A 24,907-nucleotide genomic window follows, 5' to 3' on the forward strand; every position below is an offset into this window, starting at 1 on the left:
AGTCTTGTTTGTACTTAGAGGGCTTTCCGGACAGGAAGGCAATCTTGATGCAATTCAGTAAGCCACAATACCAGTGGGGCATTACAGGTGAAAAATTTGCAGCTGTACCCCTCACCGCAATGTATTACAACTGTACAGTGGAATATTTCCTGTACAGAAATAGGGCTTGGTTAACTTTGTTTCCCAAGAGTAGATCACATTAAAATGTTATAAAATCATGATTTCCTGCATTTGAATACTTGTGGTTTCTCAACTGGTTCCAATATTACAAAGGGTTTTTTATAGCTTCTATTAGTTGAAGATGCATAGAAGCTTTTTTCCAAAGTCAGCTAAAAGGCAGTTATGTATTTTTTAAAGAGCAATTTCTTTCAGAAGACATGAGTTTTCTTTCACATCTCTTTATTATAATTCAATATTTAATATTTTATAAGCTGTACTGCAGATGTAAGTTTAAACAAAATTAAATAAATATGCTAATAGGAGTAACGGTACCATAAATAAATTTGTTAAACAGAGATGAAAGAGCTGAGGTATATGTTACTATTCAGTAAACAAAATAATACTTATTTTCCTTTTTCAGACAAAGAACTCAGTGTGTGTATGAAAAAGAAAAATTAAGTAGATATTCCATATTCAATTTTAAAGTGAATATTTAAAATTGAAATGTTTTAGCTTCAGGACAAAATTTGTTAAACAAAGTTCAAGGAAAAATAAACTCTGTGAAGAAACAATATAGAATAATTTTTAAAAACTTTTCCAGTTGTGGTATCTGATTATTATTACGCTTTGAAAATTAAGGGTGTGCTGCAGTGGAATAACTTTTGCTGCCCAAAATATAAGGGTATATGACAGGCCAAAATGGGGTCAGTGTAACTAAAAAAACATAACAAAGATACAGAGGAGACCGTGGGGCGGGGGGTGGAGGGAGAAGCAGCAAATACTTTGTGCCGCTAAAATGTATTGAACGATAATAATAATAATACTTTGCTAAGCTTTTACCTCGCTGTAAATCACCACAATTTTTTTATTTGGAGCTTCATGAGAAGTGACAATTGCTGGTCTGTGGCTATGCCAGGAGAGGCTGTTTTCCACAGTGACGTGATACAGTCTTGTCCTTGAGGAGATAAAAAAAAGTTATCCAAGTGGCAACTGGATCTGTAGCCTGGTTTCACAGTGTCGACTGCCTGAGAGGATAAATGGGCATGTGCATGTTGACACATTCTACAGTTGTTCAAAGTGACTAGTGAAGTTGTTCCAGTGATCAGATTAGATTGCGTGTGTAGTGTAAGCAAGCATATTTTAAACAAGCAAGTTTTTATGTCCATTTAATATTAATTTTCTTTTGAGCTTATTTTCTGCATAATACAGTTTTCTGCAGATTTTTTTCCCTAATTTTATACAAATCATAGTTCAAAATTGAATTTAAAACTAAAGTTCTTGGTTGTTATTGCCAAGAATTTTCCCCTTATAAAAATCTAGATAAGGATTTTTATTTTCTACTGCTGCTACTTCTGTTCACCTAAAGGGAGAATTGTATTTTTAAGACAGTTGGCCATAAAACAGAAAAATATCCTAATACCAGAATAGCTTTATTATGGAGCAATCAGTTTATTCATGCTCAGGAAGCTTGAGTTAAAATCTCAGCATGGGTTGGCGTCTGACACAAAGTACAAGTTTGTATTGTATTCTGCCTCTCATTCACTTAGGTGGCCCTACTCAGAGAAGATAAAACACACACATGCTTCCTGTCTTCTGTATGCATTTTCTTGTACAGTAGTTGTTTCTGGAACAAGAATAACTTCATTTCCAAGAGGAAGCGCCCACCATGTGAGGGACTGAGATTCAAGAAATGAACATTTATTCTGTAAAGCCTTTTTTTTCTCACAAAAACTAAAACAAAACATAAATAAAAAGGGAGCATCACTGAAAGCAACAGTGAGCATATTCTTCTGTAATCCAACTGTAAATATCCTTATCTCTTTCTCAGCTGGACAAGATATGTTTTTCAGCCTAAGATTTTTGCATGCATGTATGTAAAGATCCACTTTGTACATTTAGCTAAAAAACTATATACTCTAGTATTTAGGTGATGAAGCAATAATACTTTTCATGTATATAGCCTTCATTCAACAACCTTGAAAAAGTATTCAGATGACTGTAGTTTTTTCCTAGACGTAGAAAAGGTGTCTCTGGAAAGATGTGGTAAGTTAAGAAATTGTGACATTTTAATTATCTCTGTCCTAAATGGCAATGATGTTTATGTCTGAGACTTGTTAGCATCATGACAATATGTGCAGTGGATCATTTATGGTAAGGTGACAGCACATGGAAGTCCACTGGTGTTGGTCCTCTTCTCAGCTATTAGAAACATGTCTAGTTATTAGTGGTGTGCACTCAAAGCTTTCAAAGTCCAAATTAACAAAGTAGTCTGAAGTTGGGAGGATAACATCAGGTCACAGGAAAATCCAGAAGCATGTAAATGTTGTGATCATAAAAGCCTTTTAAAAAGCACACGCGGATCAACAATGATTTCTTTCCCATCCTATCTTGTTATTACACATAACTTTAAGTGGCAATAAGGAACATCCATATGGTCAATAGGGTGTACAGCACACGGATGAAAATACTAATATGTAACATAGTGTTAACAGATTCCGGAGCAATTCTTGAACTCTAATTTCCTTATAGGAATTAAATGATTCTGGTACAGATAATGTATGACAATATATGATTGTAGTGCATTAATGGGAATACTTTATGTTCATTATTAGTACTAGTTCATTAGTACTAATAATGATAGATATGATATATATCATATATATCTATGATAGATATATATCATATATATATCTATAACGGTAGATAAAGCTGATAGATTAACAGATGTTCAAGGAATGACTTGAAGGATGCAGGTTTGAAAGTTTTTTGTTTTGTTTTTTTATGAGATGTATATGGTTTAGATTTCAGATCTGCTCAAATTGAGCCAGATTCTATTTGTAGAGTCAGTATGTGCTCACAGAAGTGATTTCCTGTAATGTCTATATAAGTATAGTACATATGAAGATTTTTTCTTAAATTTACAATTAGAGTAATGTGAGAGATTCATGGAAAATAGGCATCCACACTCATAAAAGTCTAAGGGTTCAGCAGAGTTGTTTTTTTCTGTACTCTACTTGCAGGAGACAGAACTGGAACTTTCAGTCAGAGGCAACTGCTTTGGTTCTTCCTATCAGAATTTGTTAATAAATATTTTTATTCTTAATCTGAGCAATGCCACCCAGTTTTCAGACCTCCTATGTCTATAGTCTACAGAAATAAAGAGAAAAAGGAGGCCCTTCCAGATATTTTAACTTCTTTGTTTAAAGTTTCTTTATCTTATTAACAGGTTTTGTTATAAGTACTTAGAGCTTAGGCTGATTCCATGTAGCTTCTTCTACAGTTCTGTACGCTTCTGCTTCAGATGCCTGTTGTTAATGCTACTGAAAAGAGAATTTGACAGATGTTTTGCTCCCTATTGCCATAATCCTTCATCTAAGAGTTTGTACCATAGTATGTGGTTTTCTTGCAAAACTGAATTTGGAGGTTCTTGGTTAAGTCTGAGCCCATATTTAAATAGTAGTTTTATGCACGTTAAGTGACATAGAGTGTACAGTAATGCATTTTAAGGATAAATAGAATCATTGCAATTAAAACTTTTTGAGAGCTAGGAAAGAAGACAAAGCAATGGAGAAGTGTCAATTGAAGAAGTGTGCTTGTTGTTTAGCAAAGAAGTTTGTGATTAGATGTGCTGCTTGAGTCTTTAGTTTTATAGAGGCAGCACTAGTGGTCACCTTTTCTAAGAGGTAACAATTATTTGAATTATAGCTTAGGTTTTATTCAAATATTTTAAGGTAAAAAAAACTATACTTAATTCTATAGCTGTAGCTGGGGAATTTTCTCTTGCAGCTAATTCACTTATTCCCACTGCCTATGACTCAGTTTGGGGGTTACAGCCTTTTTCCAGGGTTTCACAACTATTATTTTTGGCAGCTGATACTGTCCAGAGCCACCATCTTTCCTTAAATTTATTCAAATCAGACATTAGTAATAAACCCCTAGAACAAGTAAAGCTAGATATTTAGGAATCAAAGATTCTAGATCAAGTAGGTCTTTTGCAAGCTTCAAACCAGCAAGCTTAGAGTTTGGACAGTCCCAAATCACATGGCCTTTAGCTAGTATAGGTGATCACCTAAACTGCATTTTTGACGTTTTAGTTCTAATGTGTAAATGACGTCTTGAAATATACCGTATCTTGCTCTGGGGCATTTCTTYATGTATTTCAACACAGTTAAGGAAATCTTCCTTAGCAAAAATAAATAGGAATAATCTTTTAAACATGCTTACCAGCCTGCTTTAATTGGTAGATAGTATGTTCTTCCTGGATGCTCATACAACTGAGTGCAGTTGTCATTCATGTGCCATCCCAAATTCTTTACAATTTACTTAGGAAGTAAATTATCATGCAGGGTCCCAAAAAATCAAATGCACTGTGCTAGGTTTTACCAGAGCCTGAAGAGTTGCTGTTAATTCTCTGTGCTGTGGTAATTGTTTTGATTGTTTTACTTTGGTAATTGGTAAATTTTGATTGTTTTACTTTTACCTAATTTTGGTATCTTTTCCTCAGGATCACCCACCTACTGAATACCTGCATTTTTTTAATTTTCTTTTTTAAATAGCGTATATGAAATCTGTTTCGGATTTTTTCCAAATTCACTCTTTATTTTTCATCTTTGTTTTCAATCTCTCTCTGTTACTTTTCTCTAGCCTTCTGGATACGTGTAAGTGTTCCATACTATAGTGGCGCTTGTGAAATTCCATTATTTTGCTCTTTAACTTGTTCTTCCACCTCATTAATCTTAGTGGAAATAGAATTTATTATTTTGCTTAGCTGCTTTTAAAATGGCTACTACTTGCTTTTCTGGTCCAATTTTGTGAGATTCTCTGTACAGAGACATTATTTTCCTTCCATGTTGAAAAAAAAATGCTTTGTTGTGAGATATAATCTAAAAGAAACAAGAATCCTAAATAATAGCTTTAAAAGACCTATTGCACCAGTGTTACTCAACAGCATTGACAAGAAAAAATAATGCTAAATGATAACAGTAATGCTAAAGATATATAAAAGATAAAAGTTGATACGCAGTGGGAAACACARTGCCAAACAATATTCAAAAATATTGATCAGACTCTTAAAAAATCTCAAGGACATTTTAAAGACTGAAATTTAGAAATATACAGTAATGTATACATTTTTAATCCCTTTTGCTGTTTGAGTGCATGTCATATTTTCAGAAGTACTTGCGCAACCGTGAAAGGCTGCAGCTTTTTTTAGAAATGATACAGATCATTATGCAATGATATAATTCCAAGACCTAGTGCTCTGAGAAAAATACCAAATATTGCAGTATTTTAAATAAAATCACATGATTTATCAGCATTGGAGACTGAGGACCATGAAAAAGAAGTAAGTGTGTGTGAATGACTCCACAGTGTAACATGAAAGACAGCAGATGATGGAAGTTGCTGCTTAAATGTCCATAATTAACACAGGGACATTTCTCTGTGTATTTCAGTAACTGAAGGGTAGGAACCTTACAGAGGTATTGCAATTTTGAGTGTTTGTCAACAGACTTTAAAAGCTAAAGGAATTCAATGCTGAGAAGTTTTCACAAGATCTATATGCGCTAAATTACCAGAACAGTCTTAATCCAACTCCATAGTAACACTAAGAACAAAAAGAAGAAATATAATGTGACCTTGAAATATGGCTACAAACAATTGCGTACTATTTCCGAACAGCGTTATTGTTGCAGAGCACCACTGTCGAGTTAGGAGCACAGAACCAAGCACGTTTCTGGGTCATCGAGCCCAGCCTCCTCCCAGCCGGGGCCATGCCAGTTGCTGTCTCCATCTTACTAACAAATGAAACTTCTTCATAAAAACTGTTCTCCTGGCTCCAGCCGCTGCACATGAGAAGGCTGCCTTAGAGCCTCCCTTTCTTTCTCTTCTGGTTTCTAGCCTTACATTTTTGTTCACAGAACCACTCAGCTTTGACCCACCGTTTCGATAGCCCTCTTCATCCCTTAACTGTTTATCTCCTGAGGCGTCTAGTTAGAGTGATCGTATTTCTTCGTAGCTCATATTTTGCTTCATTTAGTCCTCTCAACTCTGCACTGATTTCAGTGTGAATTAATACATTTTAACATGGAGAATCAGAAATGCATGCCACGTGCCAGGTCAGGCTCCACTGGTGTCTTACACAAGTCCGTATTTGTCCATCTCTTTCGGAAATATCTCACCTGATGTCTCTCAGGATCACATTTGCTTTCTGCAGGCATTGTCATCCTGTCTCATAGTTTTCTAGTTGACACTGGCATGTTTCCCTTCTTCACCATTTTCAACTGAATATGCAGCTTATAACCAGATGTCTTGCTGTCTTTACAAATATGACTTGCACTCTTCAGTGTTAAATGGATTCCAGTTTCTCTGACTCTAGCCTTCAAAAGTGTGTAGGCCTTCCTGATTGATATTCCTGTCCTCCTCTACGTTATAGATGTTACTGGCATCAGAGTATTTTGCCTGCAGTTATCAGATACCTTTTTTTCCCTCCTGACCTTATAATTAGTCACTGTGGTTGCTCTCTTCAGTCTTCAGGTATCACTCTGACTTGACAGATGCAGTAAAAATCCATGTTTCAGGCTCTTAGGTTCCACATGTTAGTTCTTCCACAGTTCTTTGGTGGAGATTATTTATGTACCTCTGCCCTCCCCAGCTTGAACCACTGAGCTCCTTGAATTTTACTTCTTAACCTTCATTCCTGATAATTAATCTGCCTTCCTTTGCCTCCATGTGCAGTATAGTCCTTACTGAGTAACACAGGAAGAAATTCATGGAGCTTTTTTTTTTTAACTACCTAGATTTACTTACATCTCTACCACATTCCTACTTTTTTCCTTGTTATTTATGTGTGTGTGTGTGTATACACACGTACACACACACACACACACACACACACCCTCATAAAAACAGGAATAGCACATACACATGAATATATATGAATTTTTTACTATTTGTTTTCTGTCAACTTGACTTTTAATAATTATCAAGTATGTATGAGTGCCATAACTGTGGATTTCTATGCTTAATTATGAAATGTTCATATCTTACTGAGTTTGCATTTATTTTATTTTCATACTCTCATTCACTTTCATGCTATTATTAAAAAGAGAAGGCATAAGACATACTCCTTTAAAATCTATGTTTTTATTAGAAATTTTTTTCTATGATGTTGTTTAGAAATGTCTATAATGACATTCTCCCCACTTCAGTGATGTGTCCAGGCATATTCAAAGTGGGTTATTTACAAACTTAATTTTAGGCATGTGATTAAACTGCAGCTACTACGTATTCATTTGGTTTTGGTTTTCTAAACCACACATTGTCCAGATAGCATATTCCATGAAAGAAGAGGTCATGTGATTACAAGTACTTTGTAATTTGTCCCAAGAGTTTTGTGTGTGTGTTGGCCGTCCACAAGCCCATCGTCATTTTTCCTCTGCATCTTTAATCATTTTAATAAGGGAATTAATAAGTGGGTATTTAATAAGTGGATATTTTGTTATGTAATAAAATTAAAAGTGCTAGTTCAAACAAAAATATTTTATGGTGATTAAAATGTACTTGATACCATGCTGTAATGACATCTGATGGGATTTTTGACTGCATAGTATAAATAATGATTAGCTGCATTGTCTTTGGTATTCCTGRGTACCATGGAACACAAAGCTATTTCTGTACCTAGTGAGAGGAACTTTGAAGTGATATACTGCAATGAAATTGTAAAAACCGTTCAAGTGGAGACAGCACAGAATCTGAGTACAATTGAAATTCTGATTTTCCATATGGCAACTTACTTTTATTTCGTTTAGTTAGTTAGTTCTGCACTTTTAGTGCATACAGTAAATCCCATTATATTTGTGAGGAAACATAAAGTAATTCTGACATCTCCTTTTTATCTCAGATTCCTTGCAGCTTGGAGTACTGGGATGAGCTTCAGAAATCATTTGTTGCATTCCGGGAATTCAGTCTATCAGAAAGCAAAGTCTGTGAACTACAGCTACCCAGTATCAGCCTTGTGAGTGATCAGAAAGAGCTCATAGCCTCAGATCTTTGGAGGATTGTCCTGAACAGCAGTCAGAACGTGCCTGACGACCAAAGGTAATTTTGAAAGGAGGAGAGAAAAACAGTAATCTAATGTTACACTCTTGAGAGATCTTATTCAGGAGACTTAGGAAATAAGATATTGTTTTCATATACGGTAAGAGTAGCTGGTCTTAAATGAGGTTCAGATTGTAGTTGACCCTCACACAAGTGTATGGCACGTGGGCAAAAAGAGCTCTGTCTTAGATTTATACAGAGGCTGGCAGCATCATATTCATCAAACTTTCTGAACACAGGGATTACTGAAAGGTGAAGGGAACCAGTTAGACTATGGCCTGAAACCTCATACCTGTGCAAGGCAGTAAAGTTGGTTAATTAATAGAAGGAGGCTGAGGCACAACCTATTGTATAAATTAATAGTAAACATTCTTCTTCCATGCACCCCTCCCAATGCATCAGCTTTATTCTGCCTTCAGTGCAAGGCAATGACCAAAATAAGCCAAGTGTGTATTTTAAATGTGTTTATTAAACAAAATTCTAGTACTTCTTTAAGAGCATTACATTATCTTTCACACAGTTTGCTTAATATGCTAAGAGTAAAAAATTTTAATCTGTGTTTTTAAAAACAGAGGATCAGTTTTTCATTATGTTTACAGCTGGAAGCTCCATAAATGATGTATGCTGAGAGAAATTCCCTAGATTTGCACTGATTAGATTTTGGTTAATATGTAGAGTTCGAAGAAATAAGTACAAAGTCTCTCCACAAAAAAATGGTGGAATTGCCATTGAAGACCTTCTTAACCTTTTATAGTTTCAGCGGAAAACCCAGAATGACCTTGCTGGATCATTGGTATTTGCTGATTGTTCTTGCCTGTGTATGAACATGTTTGAATGCATGTGTTGCATCCACATATATGTACATGAAGCTACAGAATTCAGAGAAATTAGGAAATAAGACCATGGATAACAAAATCAATGAAGAAAATTAAACATCTGGTTTCCATTAATAGTATCAGGTTGGAAATGATTTCTTGATRCTAATTGTGAAAGAATGCATTTTCATCATTGAGAAGTTAAGTGTTTTAGACAAGGTTAATTCCTCTGAATGTGGGACCTTGGCAAAATTACCTTCCTGGTCAGCTTAACACCACAGAAATGTGAACTCRGTGGGAACTGAAAATGAAGTAGTGAAATGTAGTAGATTTTTTTTCATCAAGGCGTTTGACACTGTAATCATGTTTATTGTTTTCTGCTCAAATAGAGTTCACTTTATGTAATGTTTCATACGGGGAGTTGTAATACACAGGCTAATGAGTAGTAATTATTAAGAACAAGGCCAGGGTTAAAATGAAATACAAGTAATTTTAAAATATAATGAAGCAGTTTGGACTGTGATTAACATCAGAAACATTTTATAGCAAACCACACGCCTGCCTAGAAAGTCTAAATTCTGAGTTTTCAGCTGGGAGGCTGCAGGCCTACTGCCCAATGGTGAACGTCCTCAGAGGTATCTGGGTGCCAAGATTTAACAGGGTAAAAAGTATCTGAATGACCCTGAGGTACTAGGAGACTCCAAGGAGGACAATCACAGTGTCTATGGCAGTGAAATCAGACATACTGTTTCTTCCAGATTTGTGTGTCTATAACTGCAATGAAAGAACAGGAATTACCAAAGTATTAGCAGCTCATTGAATAGAGTTATCAGGAAGAAAAGAAAGCAGCAAAGAACACGTGCCGTGCTCCTGAAGCTTTATTTGAAAATCAACAAACAAAAGAAAGAGGGAAGTTGAGGGAAGCTTTGCTGAAGCTGCAGCCCTGTCTTCCATCAAATGAACATACTGCATTCAGTATGGATATTTTGTTGTACCCAAGCACCCTGGGTACTGTATCCTACTTGACCAAAAAAAACCCAAACTTTTTTTGAGAGAGTGTCCTGCATCCCTGTAAACATCCACCGCTAGGCTTGTTCCTCAAGCAGGAGCGTTTAACATAAGGTCTTTGAGAGCTGTGAGAACCCCAGAGAGCTGGGCTTCAAGCCAGCATCTGGTGTTAGACCACGGAACTTCAGGGCTGAAAGGTCTGGGGGTCCGAATGAGAAGGGAAGACTGCATAAAGGTTGCTGGCTAGGTTTTCCTGGGGACTTAGGACAAATTGACGTTACTTACAGGTTGGAACTGTATGATGTGATTGATTAGCAATTCTAATTCACTATTGAAGTATAAAAATTCTTAGTCTTGTTAAAGTTTATTTTCTTTGTTTGATCTTACCTTTTGGGTCAGATTCTGACAGCTGTCGTGTACAAGCAACTGGTGCTCAGTGGTAATATTTTTTTCTTCAGATTCTGCAGGGGGGGGTTGTAACCTCTATGATATGCTAATTATTAATACTAGAGAGCTGATGCCTTGTTTTTTAAGTACTTTATTACTGATTCCAGGAAAACAACATGGTGTGTGAGAGGGGGTGCATCCAACTGATATGTTGAGTAATAGCTGACAGACTACAGCAATATCAACCACAACGCCTATAGGAATATTCAAAGATGTTATGATCCAAATCCTGTGATATGCAAATTCTTTCTGAGATTGGTCAGGAAGTAATCAGAATTATAAAAATCATGGAGCTATCTGGTTTAGGACATAATATTTATGTGTAGATCATTTATTTGAAGAGTATCTTAGACCATTTTCAGTGAATGAATAAGGTTTGAATGGGCATTCATGAATGTTTATTCAATGAATGAACAAATTTGAAGTCCTAAGTGAAATAATTTAGTATCCCTTTGAGGATTTAGTATAGTAGCTACAGAAAGAATCATATATGGCAAACTCACTGTCCATGGAAAACCTTAAAGTAGGGGATTAGAAGAAAATTACTTGATAGTAGAATAAATTATTTTTATAGGTTAAATGTTCATGCTGCAGGGTTAGCAAATTGTAATCAAAATGGATTTAATTTAGAGCTGTGTTTGGCTGGTGAGACACTAAAATCTCTCCCCAGTTTGGTAGGGAAGGGCTTATCGCTTTTTGTTTAAATGGATTACATTACATATATTCATGCATCTCTTGTGTTATGTAAACAGTATTTTTATAATTACTGACATAAGAATGTGAAAAAATTATAGAAAATGCCCTAAAAGAAACATCTTCAATTTGGCAAACCATAGAACAAGTACAAAAACATTTGAATAGGCATTAAATTGCTACTTTTAAAAAATTAAAGTGAGAAAACATGATCATTTTTCTTGCTAATTGTTTTAGCTCTTATTCAAAGTGTTAATGTCCTGGATTTTGACATCTAATGATTTGGATTCAGACCAGTATTTGAGTCATAAATTAAAAGAGTTAAGTGGTCTCATTCTTCTTCCCCATGGATATTTTCCCATGTCGAGGTTTCATCACAAATGGCAGTTTTGATTTAAATATTCCACTCTTAGAATAACAAGAATAATGCAGGTCACTGTTAAGGCATTGTTCCCAGTTGTCACATATTTAGCCTGAACTGCTTTGCATGATGTGAATTTATCGTATTTTGTAATATATAATGACTTACAATGTAGGTATTTTCCATTTTAAAAACTCTGGTCCTTCATGGGATTAAAAAAAAATTGTGCTATTTAAGCCAGTTCTATTGGTATTTAGAATTTCCTCTGGTTTTACTTTGCCCTTCCCTCAGCATATTGGGCCAAACACAGGGCAGTAGGTGCTAGCTGCTCCTTTTCTCCCCAGATGAAAAGTTGCACACAGTCCACACTGCATTTGTAGCTCTCAAACAGCCAAAAGAATATGGGTTTTTTTGATATCATAATCATTTCATGTACAAATTTTGATTTCACAATCAGATCTACTTCTATGATCTTAATGCTCCAGCTTTTGTTCACCAACACTTAACAGGATGTTTCCTAAACTTTCAGATAGCACTGCTTTATTTTCTGGTTGTGTATGGCACATAATGAAGGACTGTGCATTTGCTTTTTGTGCTCTACACAAGGTAAAAGGAGAGAATAGTGGTGCTGAAGGTCTATCTGAAGTCTACCTAGGCAGAAAATCTGGTTGTAGTTACAGTATTAGGAATATTTAAATGGAATTAAAATTTAAATGGGATTTAATTTAAATTCTAAGGGTCATGATAGTGATGGAAGGACTACAGTTCCCTTTAAAAATTGTTCACTCAATATTACAATCTCTTATTACAGTTCTTTCTTAAATGTGATACTATAGTAATTTGGATGCTGCTACAAAATCACTCTTAGTGTTGGTATATTTTATATTATGGCTGATCGTTATTTTCATAATAATATGGGGACTGTAATTCCAGGTATGGTTTCCATGTGGGAAAGAAATCAAACGGACCCCCTCACAGATAAAATAATAATACCTCCGCAAAATCTGTGCAAATCAGAAAACAGCAATGAAAGGATCCCCATTGTATTTCTCTTCACATGATTAATTTCAAAATAAGGCTCAAGTTTCAGAAATAAGTGTCCATCCTTTTTAGTGCAATGAGTCTTATAGCTGTTGCTACAAATTGAAAACTAATTCAGAATATCAAAGTGTGATTTTTTGGTTTTAATGCTTCGTAGTTTGGTTAACTTTTGCTTTCACTCCCTTCCCTTTTTCTGTTTTCATTGTGTACGTCTCTGCGCTTCTGTTTCTAATCAAAACCTAAAGAGTTAAAATTGTCACAGTTTTGTAAGTTATTCTGAGGGAACTAACCAGTTTCACAGATTCAAAAGTAGTTACTGGTCCAAATCAGCAGCTGAGTTTTGGTGCCTACTGGAATTTGCCTCTGAGCTATGTTCTAAGGAACTAAGGAACATCCGGGGCAGAGCCAAGAAAAGCATCCCATTTTCTGACTCTAGTCCAGTCTCATACATGTTTTATCACGTGAACACAAAGAATAATTTTATTTCCAAAGATGCCAGTTCACAAAACACCAATGACACCATTTTTGAAATGTAATCAGGCAATTTGACAAGGTTGAAGAAATATAGAAAAGCAGCTAAGAAATCTGATCAAAGGATCTCTTTCATCCTTCACCAAGCTACTCCATGCTTTATATCCTGTCCTGATGTTTTGATAATTAGCTTATCTTTAGTTGAGTTTTACTGCTACACAAGTAATTTAATTTATGTCCACAAATTTAAAGTGGGATTTAAGCCATAAATAAATATCATACTAGCTAGTTATTGCAACACAAAATAGTACTGATGTGTATACCCATCCATGGAATTTCACGCATTTGCAGCTGTACATTTTGAACAACCCTGTATTTGTGCATGATTTTGCAGACTTAAAATGCAAGGATGAAAAATTTGATCTTAAAAGCATAAAATGTTGATCTGAAAGGCAATGTTTGAATTTAAACTGGTGTTTGAATTTAAAATATCTTTAAAATATAAGTCCAAATCTGTTTGCCGTTCATTAAAGAGATTAGTAATTTTCTGAAAAAGTGATAGGTAGGCTTTACTTAATTCTTATTTAAATTTTGCTTTTGGAAAAAAAAAGCAGTATTTGACTATGGGCATAGACTTATTTTTCAGGTCTTARATCAAGCCTATGCTTTTAAACTGAAACTCTTTAGTGCCAAATTGCTAAGGAGTGAGAATGAGAAACACTAATGATAGATTTGGCTTAATTTGGAAAGTTTATTTGTACTTCAGTGGTGTCTTAGCAACCTATAGAATTGTGATGTAGTGTTAGTTTCTCTCAAGAGACTGAAAGATAATGCTTGGAAATATTCATGGGGTCAGGAAGGCTGCTAGGAAAAAAATCATTTTAAATGTATAGTTACTATGTTGTAATAGGTGTTAGTAAAAGACTCCAGGCTGAGCTTATAACACTACAGAGATTTTTCTTAAATGATGACTGTAGAATGAGAAGGACAAAGGGAAGAAGGCTTACAGGGTTTAAGCATAGGATGGTTGTAAATAGGTTTCCTTTAAATGAAAACATGATTTTCTTGACAAAATTAACTTTCAGATCAATCTTATAGCTTTAATAATGGTAATGGACTTTCTTTAGCTGTATCAATAGTTAAATATAACTGATATTTATTTTTTTCATTTTCTCTAAGCCAGCTTTGATTTTTTGGTTCTGGTGTTTCAGTTAGTAAACCAGAAGGGCACTGTGATAAAAGGATTGTTGGATTGCAGTCTTGCCTACCCTGTTCTGCTTGGGAAAAAATACATACAGTAACATAAACGGTTAAGTGTAAAACAAAATGATGACATTGGCTGTGTCAGAAAACCAGCATGCACCTGGTCACATCCTACTGTAAAGTGGTAAAATCCTGGAACTGCTGAACTACTACTTCATTATCTATCTTCCACAGCTCAGAAAGTGAATCTGGCTCACAAAGTGCATGCGATCAGCTTGTAACTCCTACAGCATTAGCAGCCTGTACCAGGGTCGACTCCTGTTTTACTCCTTGGTTTGTGCCGTCACTTAGCATGTTGGTCCAGTTTACTTATTTGGAAGTCCATCTCTGCCATCATCTTGATCAACTAGGAGCAGGTATGTACTGCTTTATGTAGAATAATAAAAGCACATGGTTCATTTGTACTACCAGATTGTTATTTTGCTATCTGTGGTCCCCATTTCCTCATTGAAACAGCCATTCCTGAAATAAGTTATTACCCAGAGCCACCACTGGTACAGACTTCAGGGTAAAACTGATGACTTCTGTTCTGTGTACTGAGAGTGCACATACCAAAAGCAAGGTGGCTGGCTGATCAGCCCCCTTCCTCCCTCAGGAATGGGTAACTGTAGAAGCAGTCCAGTTTCCTTAGTCTGATTAGTGATAGCAGGTGCCACTTGATTTTTGAGCCATCCTAGCGAATGAGTTCAATCTTTCAAATTTTCCAGCATATTAACAGTACTACTAAAATATTTGAAGATTTTGCAACCCCCTTAGTAAGAATTCCTTGGAAGAGCTCTGAGAACTGCAGATTTAACTGTTATTCCAATTACGATCACTTCTGGAGCTACATCTGTTTTTGTTCAGTACTCTCTGTCATTGCATTAATGGCAAATACATTCCAAGAGATCTTTAAATTATTGTCTGATTTTCAAATGCCAGGAATGCTTTGCATGGAAGATAAGCGAATATCTTAGATAATATTTACAGGACCAGCTTTCTTCATGAGTAGTTTTTGTTTTTGTGCAAGTATTATAATATATTCATTATCAAATCATACCAAGATTGACACTGAACATCTAACAAATAATTAGTTTTATATCAGCTACCTCTATCAGCACATAATCTTCCTAGCTATTACACTCCAATTCCAGATGCTRGAGCTTTAAAATTACATATATTGGAAAAAGCAAAAATCAAATTAGAATCAAACCCAGCTGTTTCACTGTTCAGCAACAACTGAGTTTATGCTGCTGCAGCTGCTGTTCTTGTTACAGCACCCGAAGACCTTAAGTTTTGGGGCTCTGTCGTGTTACGTAATACACAAAGAGAACAGAAAACTTACTGTATCCATTACGCTTTTGTAGAATAATAGGGCTTGATCCTGGAAAGTAATGAGCAGTTTCATTCCAGATCTGTAGAGCACTTGAGCATATGCTAATTTTAAGCATGTGAGTGGTCTCAGCAACATAAATAATAACATCAGTGGAGATACTCACATGCTTTATGTTGCACAAGTGGTGTACGTCTTTGCAGTTTCTACTGCACCAGTGCTCAGCACTTTGCAGGACTGAGACGTTAGTGAACAGGCTAAAATCCTGTTGATGTATTTCTCATGCATTAGTTTCAGGATGTTGTTTAATTTCTATTATTTTGGGGGCAATATGTCGCTTCTCARTGGGTTTGTGGTCTTGAATACTTTGCTAATCACAGCAAAGACAATTTTTATTGTGGAGCCTGTTAGACTGCACAATTACATTTCAACAAATGTTATATTGTTAGTTTTTATTGTATTCATAATGTGCTATGTGTGGAGCTTCATGTACATGTACTGTACTAAAAATTCTCTCAAAAATATGGTTTCTGCTTCAAGTAGTTGACAGGCTAAAAGAATTGTGTGCAGTGTAGGTAAAATAGTTTGGCTGGCTGCTCTCCTTACCATGAAAAGATTTTTATTTATATTTACTTTTTGTTTGCAGCTACTATTAATTACAGTTCTATTTTACATGTAATAAATGGTATGTACAATATTAACTTCAGATTTCAGAAATGTCAACTCTTCTATGAATTTTACATGTTTTGATCATATGTATGAGCAGCTTTCAGTTAAAACATAATTTGTCAAAACACACAATCTGGGAATACTGATGTTCTAGTCTAGTCTTGTCTGTTCTTTTCATTTTCAGCACCACCAAAGTTTCTTCAGCCATTTATATCTGATAAAAGCATGCCCTCCGAACTAGAATACATGATCATTTCCTTCGATGAGCCTCATGTATATCTTCGTCAGTGGAGTGATGAGTCAATGTTCCAGGAGCTACAGTTTTCAACTCAAGTCAACTGGAAACTTTTGGAGTGCCGAAATGTGACTATGCAAAGTGTTGTGAAGCCTTTCAAAATCTGGGGGCAGATTGCTATGTCCAGGAGTACAGAAGGAAGACTGTTGGACAGCACAATAATGGTGGACCCCATTTTCATCAACTTTGGCCAATATGCAATTCATTCTCTAAATACAGCAGTTCAAGCTTGGCAACAGGTATGCAAATACAGTAGTGATAAAAAAGTATATTTTGTAACTATAATGATTAATTTAATAGCAAATTTGGATACCAACTGAATTCATTAAAACCACTGCGAGATGTAAAAGAGGAAATTCATACTAGAAGTCTTTTTACTAGTAAACATTAATTCCATGATAGTAATGAAAATTAGGAGATGGTGAATGCTGTATATGAAGGTAAATGCACCCTGTGCTGCTTGAGCTTCAGTGAAAGGACATGGATTTATATTGGAGTAATCAGAATCTTGGTCTTGAAATGCACAATATTCTGTTAATTTATAAAAAGGTGAACAATGCATGATATGTAAGAACAGCTCCTTCTAAGCAGTAGAGCATATTGTTTCCAGCTACTACTTCTATCCTTAGTGAAGTTCAACACTAGTTTCACATTACACTCTGTACAGGCAGCATTAATGGCTGAAGCCAGTCCCAGCGTAAAGAACCTTACTTCTGCAATGACCCCTCAAAGGCCTGTAATTCCCCTACTCCAATATAGCCTTGAAATCAAATCATTCTCTTCATCTGCCTGAAGACCTATGTGGAGCCTGGGAATTAATTACCTATCATGGCACTACAATAACAAAGCCCCCAAAAAAGGATAAAACATCTGTTTTATATCAAAAAAATCTTTTTTAAGGGCATTCCATGGTTTTCTTGTTGCAAAAGGACATTCATAAAACAAGATCTAGTGTGATTTAAATCTTTACAGCTGGCTCAAATATCAATGTGAACAAAAATCTTTGTAACTCCAATTTCTGTTTTTTGTCATATTTTGAACAATGCTTTTAATAAAAAACAAACATAGAAAGTATGAGAGAGTCCTTGGTAGGCTAGTTAAGCCCAAAATATTTCTGAGTTAGTACCAGTCCCTCATCTAAGACATGTGTGGCAACTACTGCAAAATGGCCTTCAGAAAGGTCAGTTTCCTCTTCAAATTAAAAGAAAAAGGTCTCTCAGACATAGTTATACATATAAATAAAATATGGTGCATAAATATTTAAATGTTTTAAACCACATCTCAGTGTGAATGACTGACTGACTACTCTGTGCCTTGAAGGAATATTCTCAGTTGAAAAAATGGAATTGTATATTTGATTAAGTAGAGCCATATGTCGCATAGTATATTGCTGACAGGTACATTCTATGAATAGTTGGTACTGATTTATACATGGATTTGGCAATGTTAACATGAGCCACAGGAGGATATACTTCTGTAATTGTTGCTGTAATTTTCTTGTTTCCTCTCATGTCAAGGGTACTTGCCATCATGTTCTGATGTGGTGGGTATCTAGCCCTGAGTATTCTAGATTAAAAACTTGCTCTGCTTTGAAATTAGGGAACTGTTAACACACAAGTGGGTTCAAAACGGCTTATTAAATTAATTGTTACCAAGATGTTTTGTATGTGACTTTACCTCCAGGGAGGCTCGGGGAATGCTGCACAGGGAGCGAATGAGTTTCCCAGTGATAAGCGTTGTTTGATGTGTGGTGTTTGTACAAAATACAATATAAGTGCTGCCAACTAGAAACATGAATTTAATAAGCAGGAAAAGTTATTTGAATTCTCCACATATTTTTTACTGGATTAATATCTGAAACAAGTGATGTCGTAGTCAGTGGACAGACAAACAATTTGGCCCTGGACCTTTAGGTCAAGAGTTCAAGATTAACAGAAGCCTCTGTCAGCGTCTTTGTTTCCTAGATATGGACCAATTTTTTATTTTTTTTTTAAGTAATGATGAACATTCTGAAAGTAGATTAAAGCCTAAAAAAGACTAGGCAAACAGCCTGCTTTAGACTTCAAAGTCATATGCTGAAAACCTGAGAGGATTAGCACTTTTTAAAAACAGTTTCCCCTTTTGACATATTTCCCTGTCTAATCTGAAATCTCTGTTTAAATCCAAGCAGTAACAAGCTAATGCACATCTAAATGCAAAGCTAAAGTAATGGTTTCAACAGTCAAATAACTGGGCAGGGAAGTTCAAGATCATTATTTAATTTAGTTTTATTATTTAATAATAACATGCAGAGTATCGAGTGAGACCGAAAATGCATGTCTCCTGTGAACATACAATGATATTTTTGGTGTGTTTTTCCTTTATTTGTGCATTTAAGCCTTTGCAAATTGTTTTAAAGCATTAGTGCTTTGTGATTTCTATAGACATAGGGGCAGCTGAGAAAGCAGCTCCCCAGTATGCTACCGAGTGCGTATTCCTGAGCAAAAGCTATGCCTTTGTGTTCTCTCACTGTAAATGTTTTCCTAAACCTCTCAGAAGTTATAAAAGCTCCTGTGCTAAACCTGAGGAAATCAGTAGAGCTTCTTTTCCTCAAAGTCTGGGTGGTGCTTAACCTTCCTATTAGGAGTTGCAAAAGTTTTCCTAAGGAGTTGGGCTCAGTCAAAATGACATCTCTCACAGTAGCTTCCCTCTCTCTCTACCACAAGCACAAAGAACAAAGGAAAAGGGTGCAGAGACCTTGCCTGGAGCTTCAATTTGAATTTCTTGTGATAATGACTGAATAGTGCAGTGAGACTGTTACAGTGAAATTTAAACAATTGGGGGAAAAAAGTTCTTTTATCTTAGCGGGAGATAAGAAATTGCTGAAGACTTTCAGTCCAGAAAGTATTAATGAGTACTAGAGAGAGAGAGACAGTGCATAAGAGCGTGTGTGTGTGTGTGTGTGTGCGCACGCGCAAAACCTTGCACGGTTCCTCAGTAGCCTGTGAAGCACACAGAAAATAACTTTGTGCACATAAACAGGCCTGTGCTTTTATTGTGTGCTTCCAGATCCAGAAATGCTTTGAAATAGCTGTGAGCTGAGACGTGAGCAGAAAGTCCTGAGACAGGCAAAGCCTGGTGACTAGTATTATGTGCGATGTTTTTCCCCCTCTGACTAGAATTCACAAAATGTTTGAAAGCCCAATAAATACGAGACACTTTCCAGGCCTCTTGGAGAGAAAAGAACAGCTGAAAAATGATCTAAAGAGGGGCAGGAAGTTGTCCCCCAGGAACTGACCCTAATCGGTATCTGATTCAGGCTGTTGATCTTTTGCTGATTCTTTTGACTTGCAATTTTAATTCGGAGAGGATTTTTTTTTTCCTAATCCAGACCTAGGTGTTTTCAGCTCCTGTAGTCATCATTCAGCCCTCCTTCAGCATCACTGCCACACAAATGGCCCAGCTCTGTTTTTTTTTCTTCTTCTTCTGTCTGGTTTCTTTATGCTCTCTTTCATCAATCAAGATTCCCTCACCACATCCTTTTGCAGATTTTTTGTCCCCTTCTGCTCAACCTAGAACTGTCAGACTTCAGCAGCAAAGGTGGGATCCAGGTCCCTGTCATGGGTGCAAGGAGCTGCTGCACCTCCCCAGGGACGCAGGAGATACTCTGCCAGCAGAAAATCTCCTGTATTTACCACAAGGAGGCTAAGAGTTGCCTCACCCCCTGCCTGTAAAAGCAGCGCATTGCTGTCATACTGACCTAAAGCTTCCACAAGCTCTGCTGATGCTCCTCTAGTCAGCTGTTCCTATGAAGACTTGAGGCACCAGTAGCTATCTCTTAAGCCTGGCAGCGTGGAGCAACTCCCTATTATGCAAACATTGTTTTATGTGTTTCCTCAGTCAGAACTTTGGAACTGTTATAAAACTGAGCTTAAAAAGCCTCTTTCGCTCAACTCTGAGAAACGTTTCTGCCAAAAGCATTGGATTCAATAGCAAATATAGCAATTAAGACTAATGACTGATGGCTGTGTTCAGCCCCAAGATATATGTAAGTCTATTAGTAATCCCTGATGGGAAAACATTCCTCCAGTACAAATTAGGAGTCCTACATATGCCAAAACTTCAAGATGAAAAGTTGAAATTGCTGGATTCCTTTTTCACTTCAGAAAATGCAAGAACCTAGTCTAAGATAACTTAATTCCACATTAACAGTCATGTTAAAAAAAAGGAAGTTCATCATCTTCTGGTGTTCTTTTGGTCTTTATCCATGCATAATCAACAAGAAAAATCTATTGGCGTAAAAAAGCTTTCTTAAATACCCTGGGTTTTTTTCTGGGTTTGACTGTAACAACATGTTGAGCTCTATGGATGGTAAATCCTCCTTTTTAAAAAGAACATTCTATAAAGCTGTAACAGGAAAATATATATATTTGTGGTAGACTTATGGGTATGTGGGTATGGCAGCTTGACAGTAAAAAGTCATAGATCCACCACTAGAAAATGCCAAAATAAATTCTGCACTCTGAAGTGGCACTATAAATGTCAGCCCTTAGCATACCCAGATCTGCTACTGAATGTGATACAGACATATGCTCTGTGATGAGTTTTACTGCTTCAAAAAGTGAGATTTTGATTATGCTATGCTGACTGTTGTTTCACAGAAGATACCTGATCTGATGCAGAAGAAGTCATGAGAACTTTGAAAGAAACATTAGTGTAAATATTCTCATGCTTATATACTTCTGCAGTGAATAATTTGATGCACAGATGCTCACAGCTAACCATTTTGAAATTTGATCACAAAAAGAATCACAGTCTGCTGTAGATGTGCACCTTAGGTTCTTCTGAAGTTAATAACAGTAGTGGACATGCATTCAAGGATGTTAAATTGGACAGACCTTGCACGCTTCACTTTTCAGAAAATCTGTTCCATGTGTGTCACTCGGTAATGTGCTAGGAGCAATGTACCAAACTGTTTTTCATGGATAACTAAGGATCCATAGGGATCTATCAGGAAATATTTTTCTCTCTCTCTTTCTTGATCTCTGAATTTCTGCAGTCCTCCAGGCACATTGTTATCAAAGAACTAGAGACCCATATGATCATAGACAAAGGAGGTGCTAGCTTCATTATGTCTGTTTAAAAGGTCCACTGAGAGAACAAGGAGGGGAAATAAAATCAGCTCTCAAAGACCATGGAGGTCCCATAAGTGAGAGAAAACGTCATGAGAAGGAAGGATGAGAAAAGAGCAGCTGGGCTATATTGTGGGGAGAAGGGAACCGACCAACAATAAAGCATTGTCAAATGTGTGTGCAAGGAAATATGGGTCAGAAGGAGGTAACAAAAAGTGCAATAAGATGGATTCTTTCTGTTATACCCATTAAATTGCATGAAGAATATCTAAATGTTACTTTCTTGGAGCAATTGTTATTGTTGCTAGGTAGTAGCTTGTAAGGCAAAGGTGCCAGCCCAGTAGTGACTAAGACAAAAATATCTGAGAGGAGATCTCCATACAGAAGTGTCGATCACACTGTGACCTCTCTTGTATAGAGAATTATAGTTTATGCCTTCAGGGATGGAAGAAAGACCTGTAGCTCTGGTAATTTTTGGTGACTATTGTATTGTCTCATTGTGTCAACAGAGTGACAAGCAGCCTGATGAAGAATGTAGAGAGGGATGGATGGAGGCTGCAGGCAGAGGAAAGCAAGTCTTAAAGTCTGAAATACTTCAAAAATCTGCGATAGTTTTCAATTTTTCATATTGGACTATTAAATTGTATGACACATTTTCAAATTAGCCTTGTGGATCTGTGGAAATACTCTCCCCATGGGTCCTGCCTTTGTTTTTCTTTTCTTTTTTTAATGTTGCAGTATCAGGAGAGAGAGTCTTCTGCTGCTGACCCACTGCAATATTTCAAACAAGAAGCAGCAGCTGGGGAAGAAGACAGGCAGCCTGTGGCCTGAGAGATCTGTTGCTGAGCTTGGAGAAACCACTCCGTTCCTATCTGTTTGGACTGTAGTGCCCCACCTGCCCTATATGACACACTACTTCCCATTGAAATTAATCTTGCTGTAGTCTTTTACATAAGTTAGGAAATCTAATTTTTGTTTTAGCTTTAAATGTTTAAGGTTTGCATTACACAAACAGAAATCAAAATACATTTTTAGGATATCCATTTTCAACCCAAACACTAGTTTGTGCTTTTGCAGAGAGTAGGATACTTTGAAACCGAAGCTAATGACAGGAGATCTTGAAGCATTTCTGTGTTGTAACGGTCACCATTGGGCAGACAGCTGCCAAATGTCTTGCAATTAGTCTGTTACTTACAGGCTTTCATACTCTTTTCCTTTCAGAACCAATGCCCTGAGGCAGAGGAATTGGTCTTCAGCCATTTTGTGATCTGTAATGACACACAGGAGACACTGCGGTTTGGCCAGGTGGATACTGATGAAAACATTTTGCTGGCGAGTCTCCACAGTCACCAGTACAGCTGGCGCTCTCACAAGTCCCCACAGGTATGTCAGAAACAGCCCTTCCAGCGCAGCAGTTGCTGAAGCTGGCTGGTGGCTTTTTTCATTGATTCTTCATTTTTCTGTATGGTCTCAACTGCCTGCAATGTTCCAGGTCCTTCAGGGGCCACATGCTGTGGCTGCATCAAAAAGAAAAGGTAAACAAGGAATGAGAAGACCCAGAAGTGTTTAGGAGTTACTCAAGGGTAGGACTGCATGTGCACAACCGCTTTCTGTAAAACTGAGCATTCACGGAAACTGAAACTTCTGAAAAAAAAAAAACCTAGATCGCTTGCCAGGTTTATAAAACTAAGTGATCAGTGTCTGTTTTCTGTGATGTGCATAAGAGGTTTTGGGAATTTTTTTAATGAATTGTTTTTACCAGAAGCATCCGTTTGCTGAAATTGTTTGCAGAACACAGTCAAACTGGACACATCTCCCAGCTCAGAATAAGAAAAGTTTGAAATTGTCAGAAACATCCCATTTACATAGTTTAAACAATGCAGTTTCCGTTTCCTGGTTTTTTAAGGATAAACACTGGTACTGAAATAAAATATTTTAAAATTATCAACATGAAATATTTTAATGAAACCAGGCTTTTTGGGGGGGAGTTTGCCTATTGTTGATGGTAAGAAATGGACTTTTCATCTTGATTCAAGACAGGAAAAGAATTTAAGTTTAAAAAAGTGTTTGTCAGATAGTAAAGCCATTTCTTCTCTCTTTTTACTATATACCCAGCTTCTGTTGAGTGGGAGACTTAAGGCCTGTGCCACACTACTTGCTGAACAGCACTCCTGTGCTGAAGAGTTACTGACATTTTTACAGAAGCTAGGAGAAATGTAGTGGATGTTGGAGTCCTAATTCCTTTAGAGGCTTGGAAAATGCCAGCCATAGAATGTCAAAAAGAAGGTGAAGTTCAGATGGCAATTCTAAACAGCAGCGTTTGTGCCCAAATTCACTGCTGACAAGTTTCAAGTTTCACTGGGAAGCAGAGATGACAAACTCGCTGCGTTTTTCATTCATATGTCAGTCGGTGGATATGCAAAACTACTGAATTTTACATTAGTGTGGTAATCTGCAGCCAGAGTAAACAGTCATGACTGACACTGAAGTCAAGGCCTACGCTAAGGGATGCAGGACGGTAGGGTAGTAAAGGGCTGTCTCAAGTCCAGCGACAAAGGAGTTGTTAAAAACGGTGTGTGCTGTGACGAAAGAGCCCAGAGGGGAACCTTTGGGGACTTCCAGGGACATTGGAGTACTGTACATCCCTTGTCAGGTGACTGGACATATTTTTCTCATGCAAACAAAACGCCTGTGACACCTGGGCAGCCCAAACAGGGGACTGTGCTCTGTGCAATGGGCACGTGTCCAACCGTGTGAYGGGATCCCTGTTTGTCAGGTGGCAGGACTTGCTTGTATTTTGATTGCGACTGATGTAACTCCCTCCGGTCATGTAAGGCAGAAAGGACAAGGCTTGTATTAGAGAGCTAAATGTGAGCCTATGTTGCACAGTCAGCTGTCTTCCTTTTCTAGCAGTCACCATTAAACATCATTTTAACCTTTTAATAAACACATAGGAAAAGAAATACTTAAAACAATTGTAAATAAAAATTGTAAATAAAAATTTTTATTTTATTTTATTGTAAATAAAAAACAGAGTTAGGCTTTCTTCTTAATAGTTTTTCTTATCCCTTTTATGGTTACTTATATAAAATTCTACAGTTGTAGAAGTTGTACAGTTGTACAGTTGTACAGTTGTACAGTCGTTCTAGAGGCTTCTACTAACCA

The 24,907-nt window shown here is 36.6% G+C and overlaps 1 protein-coding gene across 11 annotated transcripts in view; it reads left to right on the plus strand.

Annotated features, from left to right (window-relative positions):
- The window catches only part of VPS13B (vacuolar protein sorting 13 homolog B), a 438,137-nt gene that overhangs the window by 367,570 nt on the left and 45,660 nt on the right, over positions 1–24,907 (plus strand). For all 11 annotated transcript variants that reach the window (XM_026082771.1, XM_026082768.1, XM_026082772.1 and 8 more), the window contains 4 exons: positions 8,060–8,256; positions 14,530–14,711; positions 16,521–16,870; positions 22,964–23,125. In XM_026082771.1, the coding sequence (XP_025938556.1) occupies positions 8,060–8,256; positions 14,530–14,711; positions 16,521–16,870; positions 22,964–23,125 (891 nt within the window). The remainder of the gene's footprint in view (positions 1–8,059; positions 8,257–14,529; positions 14,712–16,520; positions 16,871–22,963; positions 23,126–24,907) is intronic.

This window comes from Apteryx rowi, unplaced genomic scaffold (genome assembly GCF_003343035.1).
Source record: "Apteryx rowi isolate R43461 unplaced genomic scaffold, aptRow1 scaffold_591, whole genome shotgun sequence".
NCBI classification, from domain to species: domain Eukaryota; kingdom Metazoa; phylum Chordata; class Aves; order Apterygiformes; family Apterygidae; genus Apteryx; species Apteryx rowi.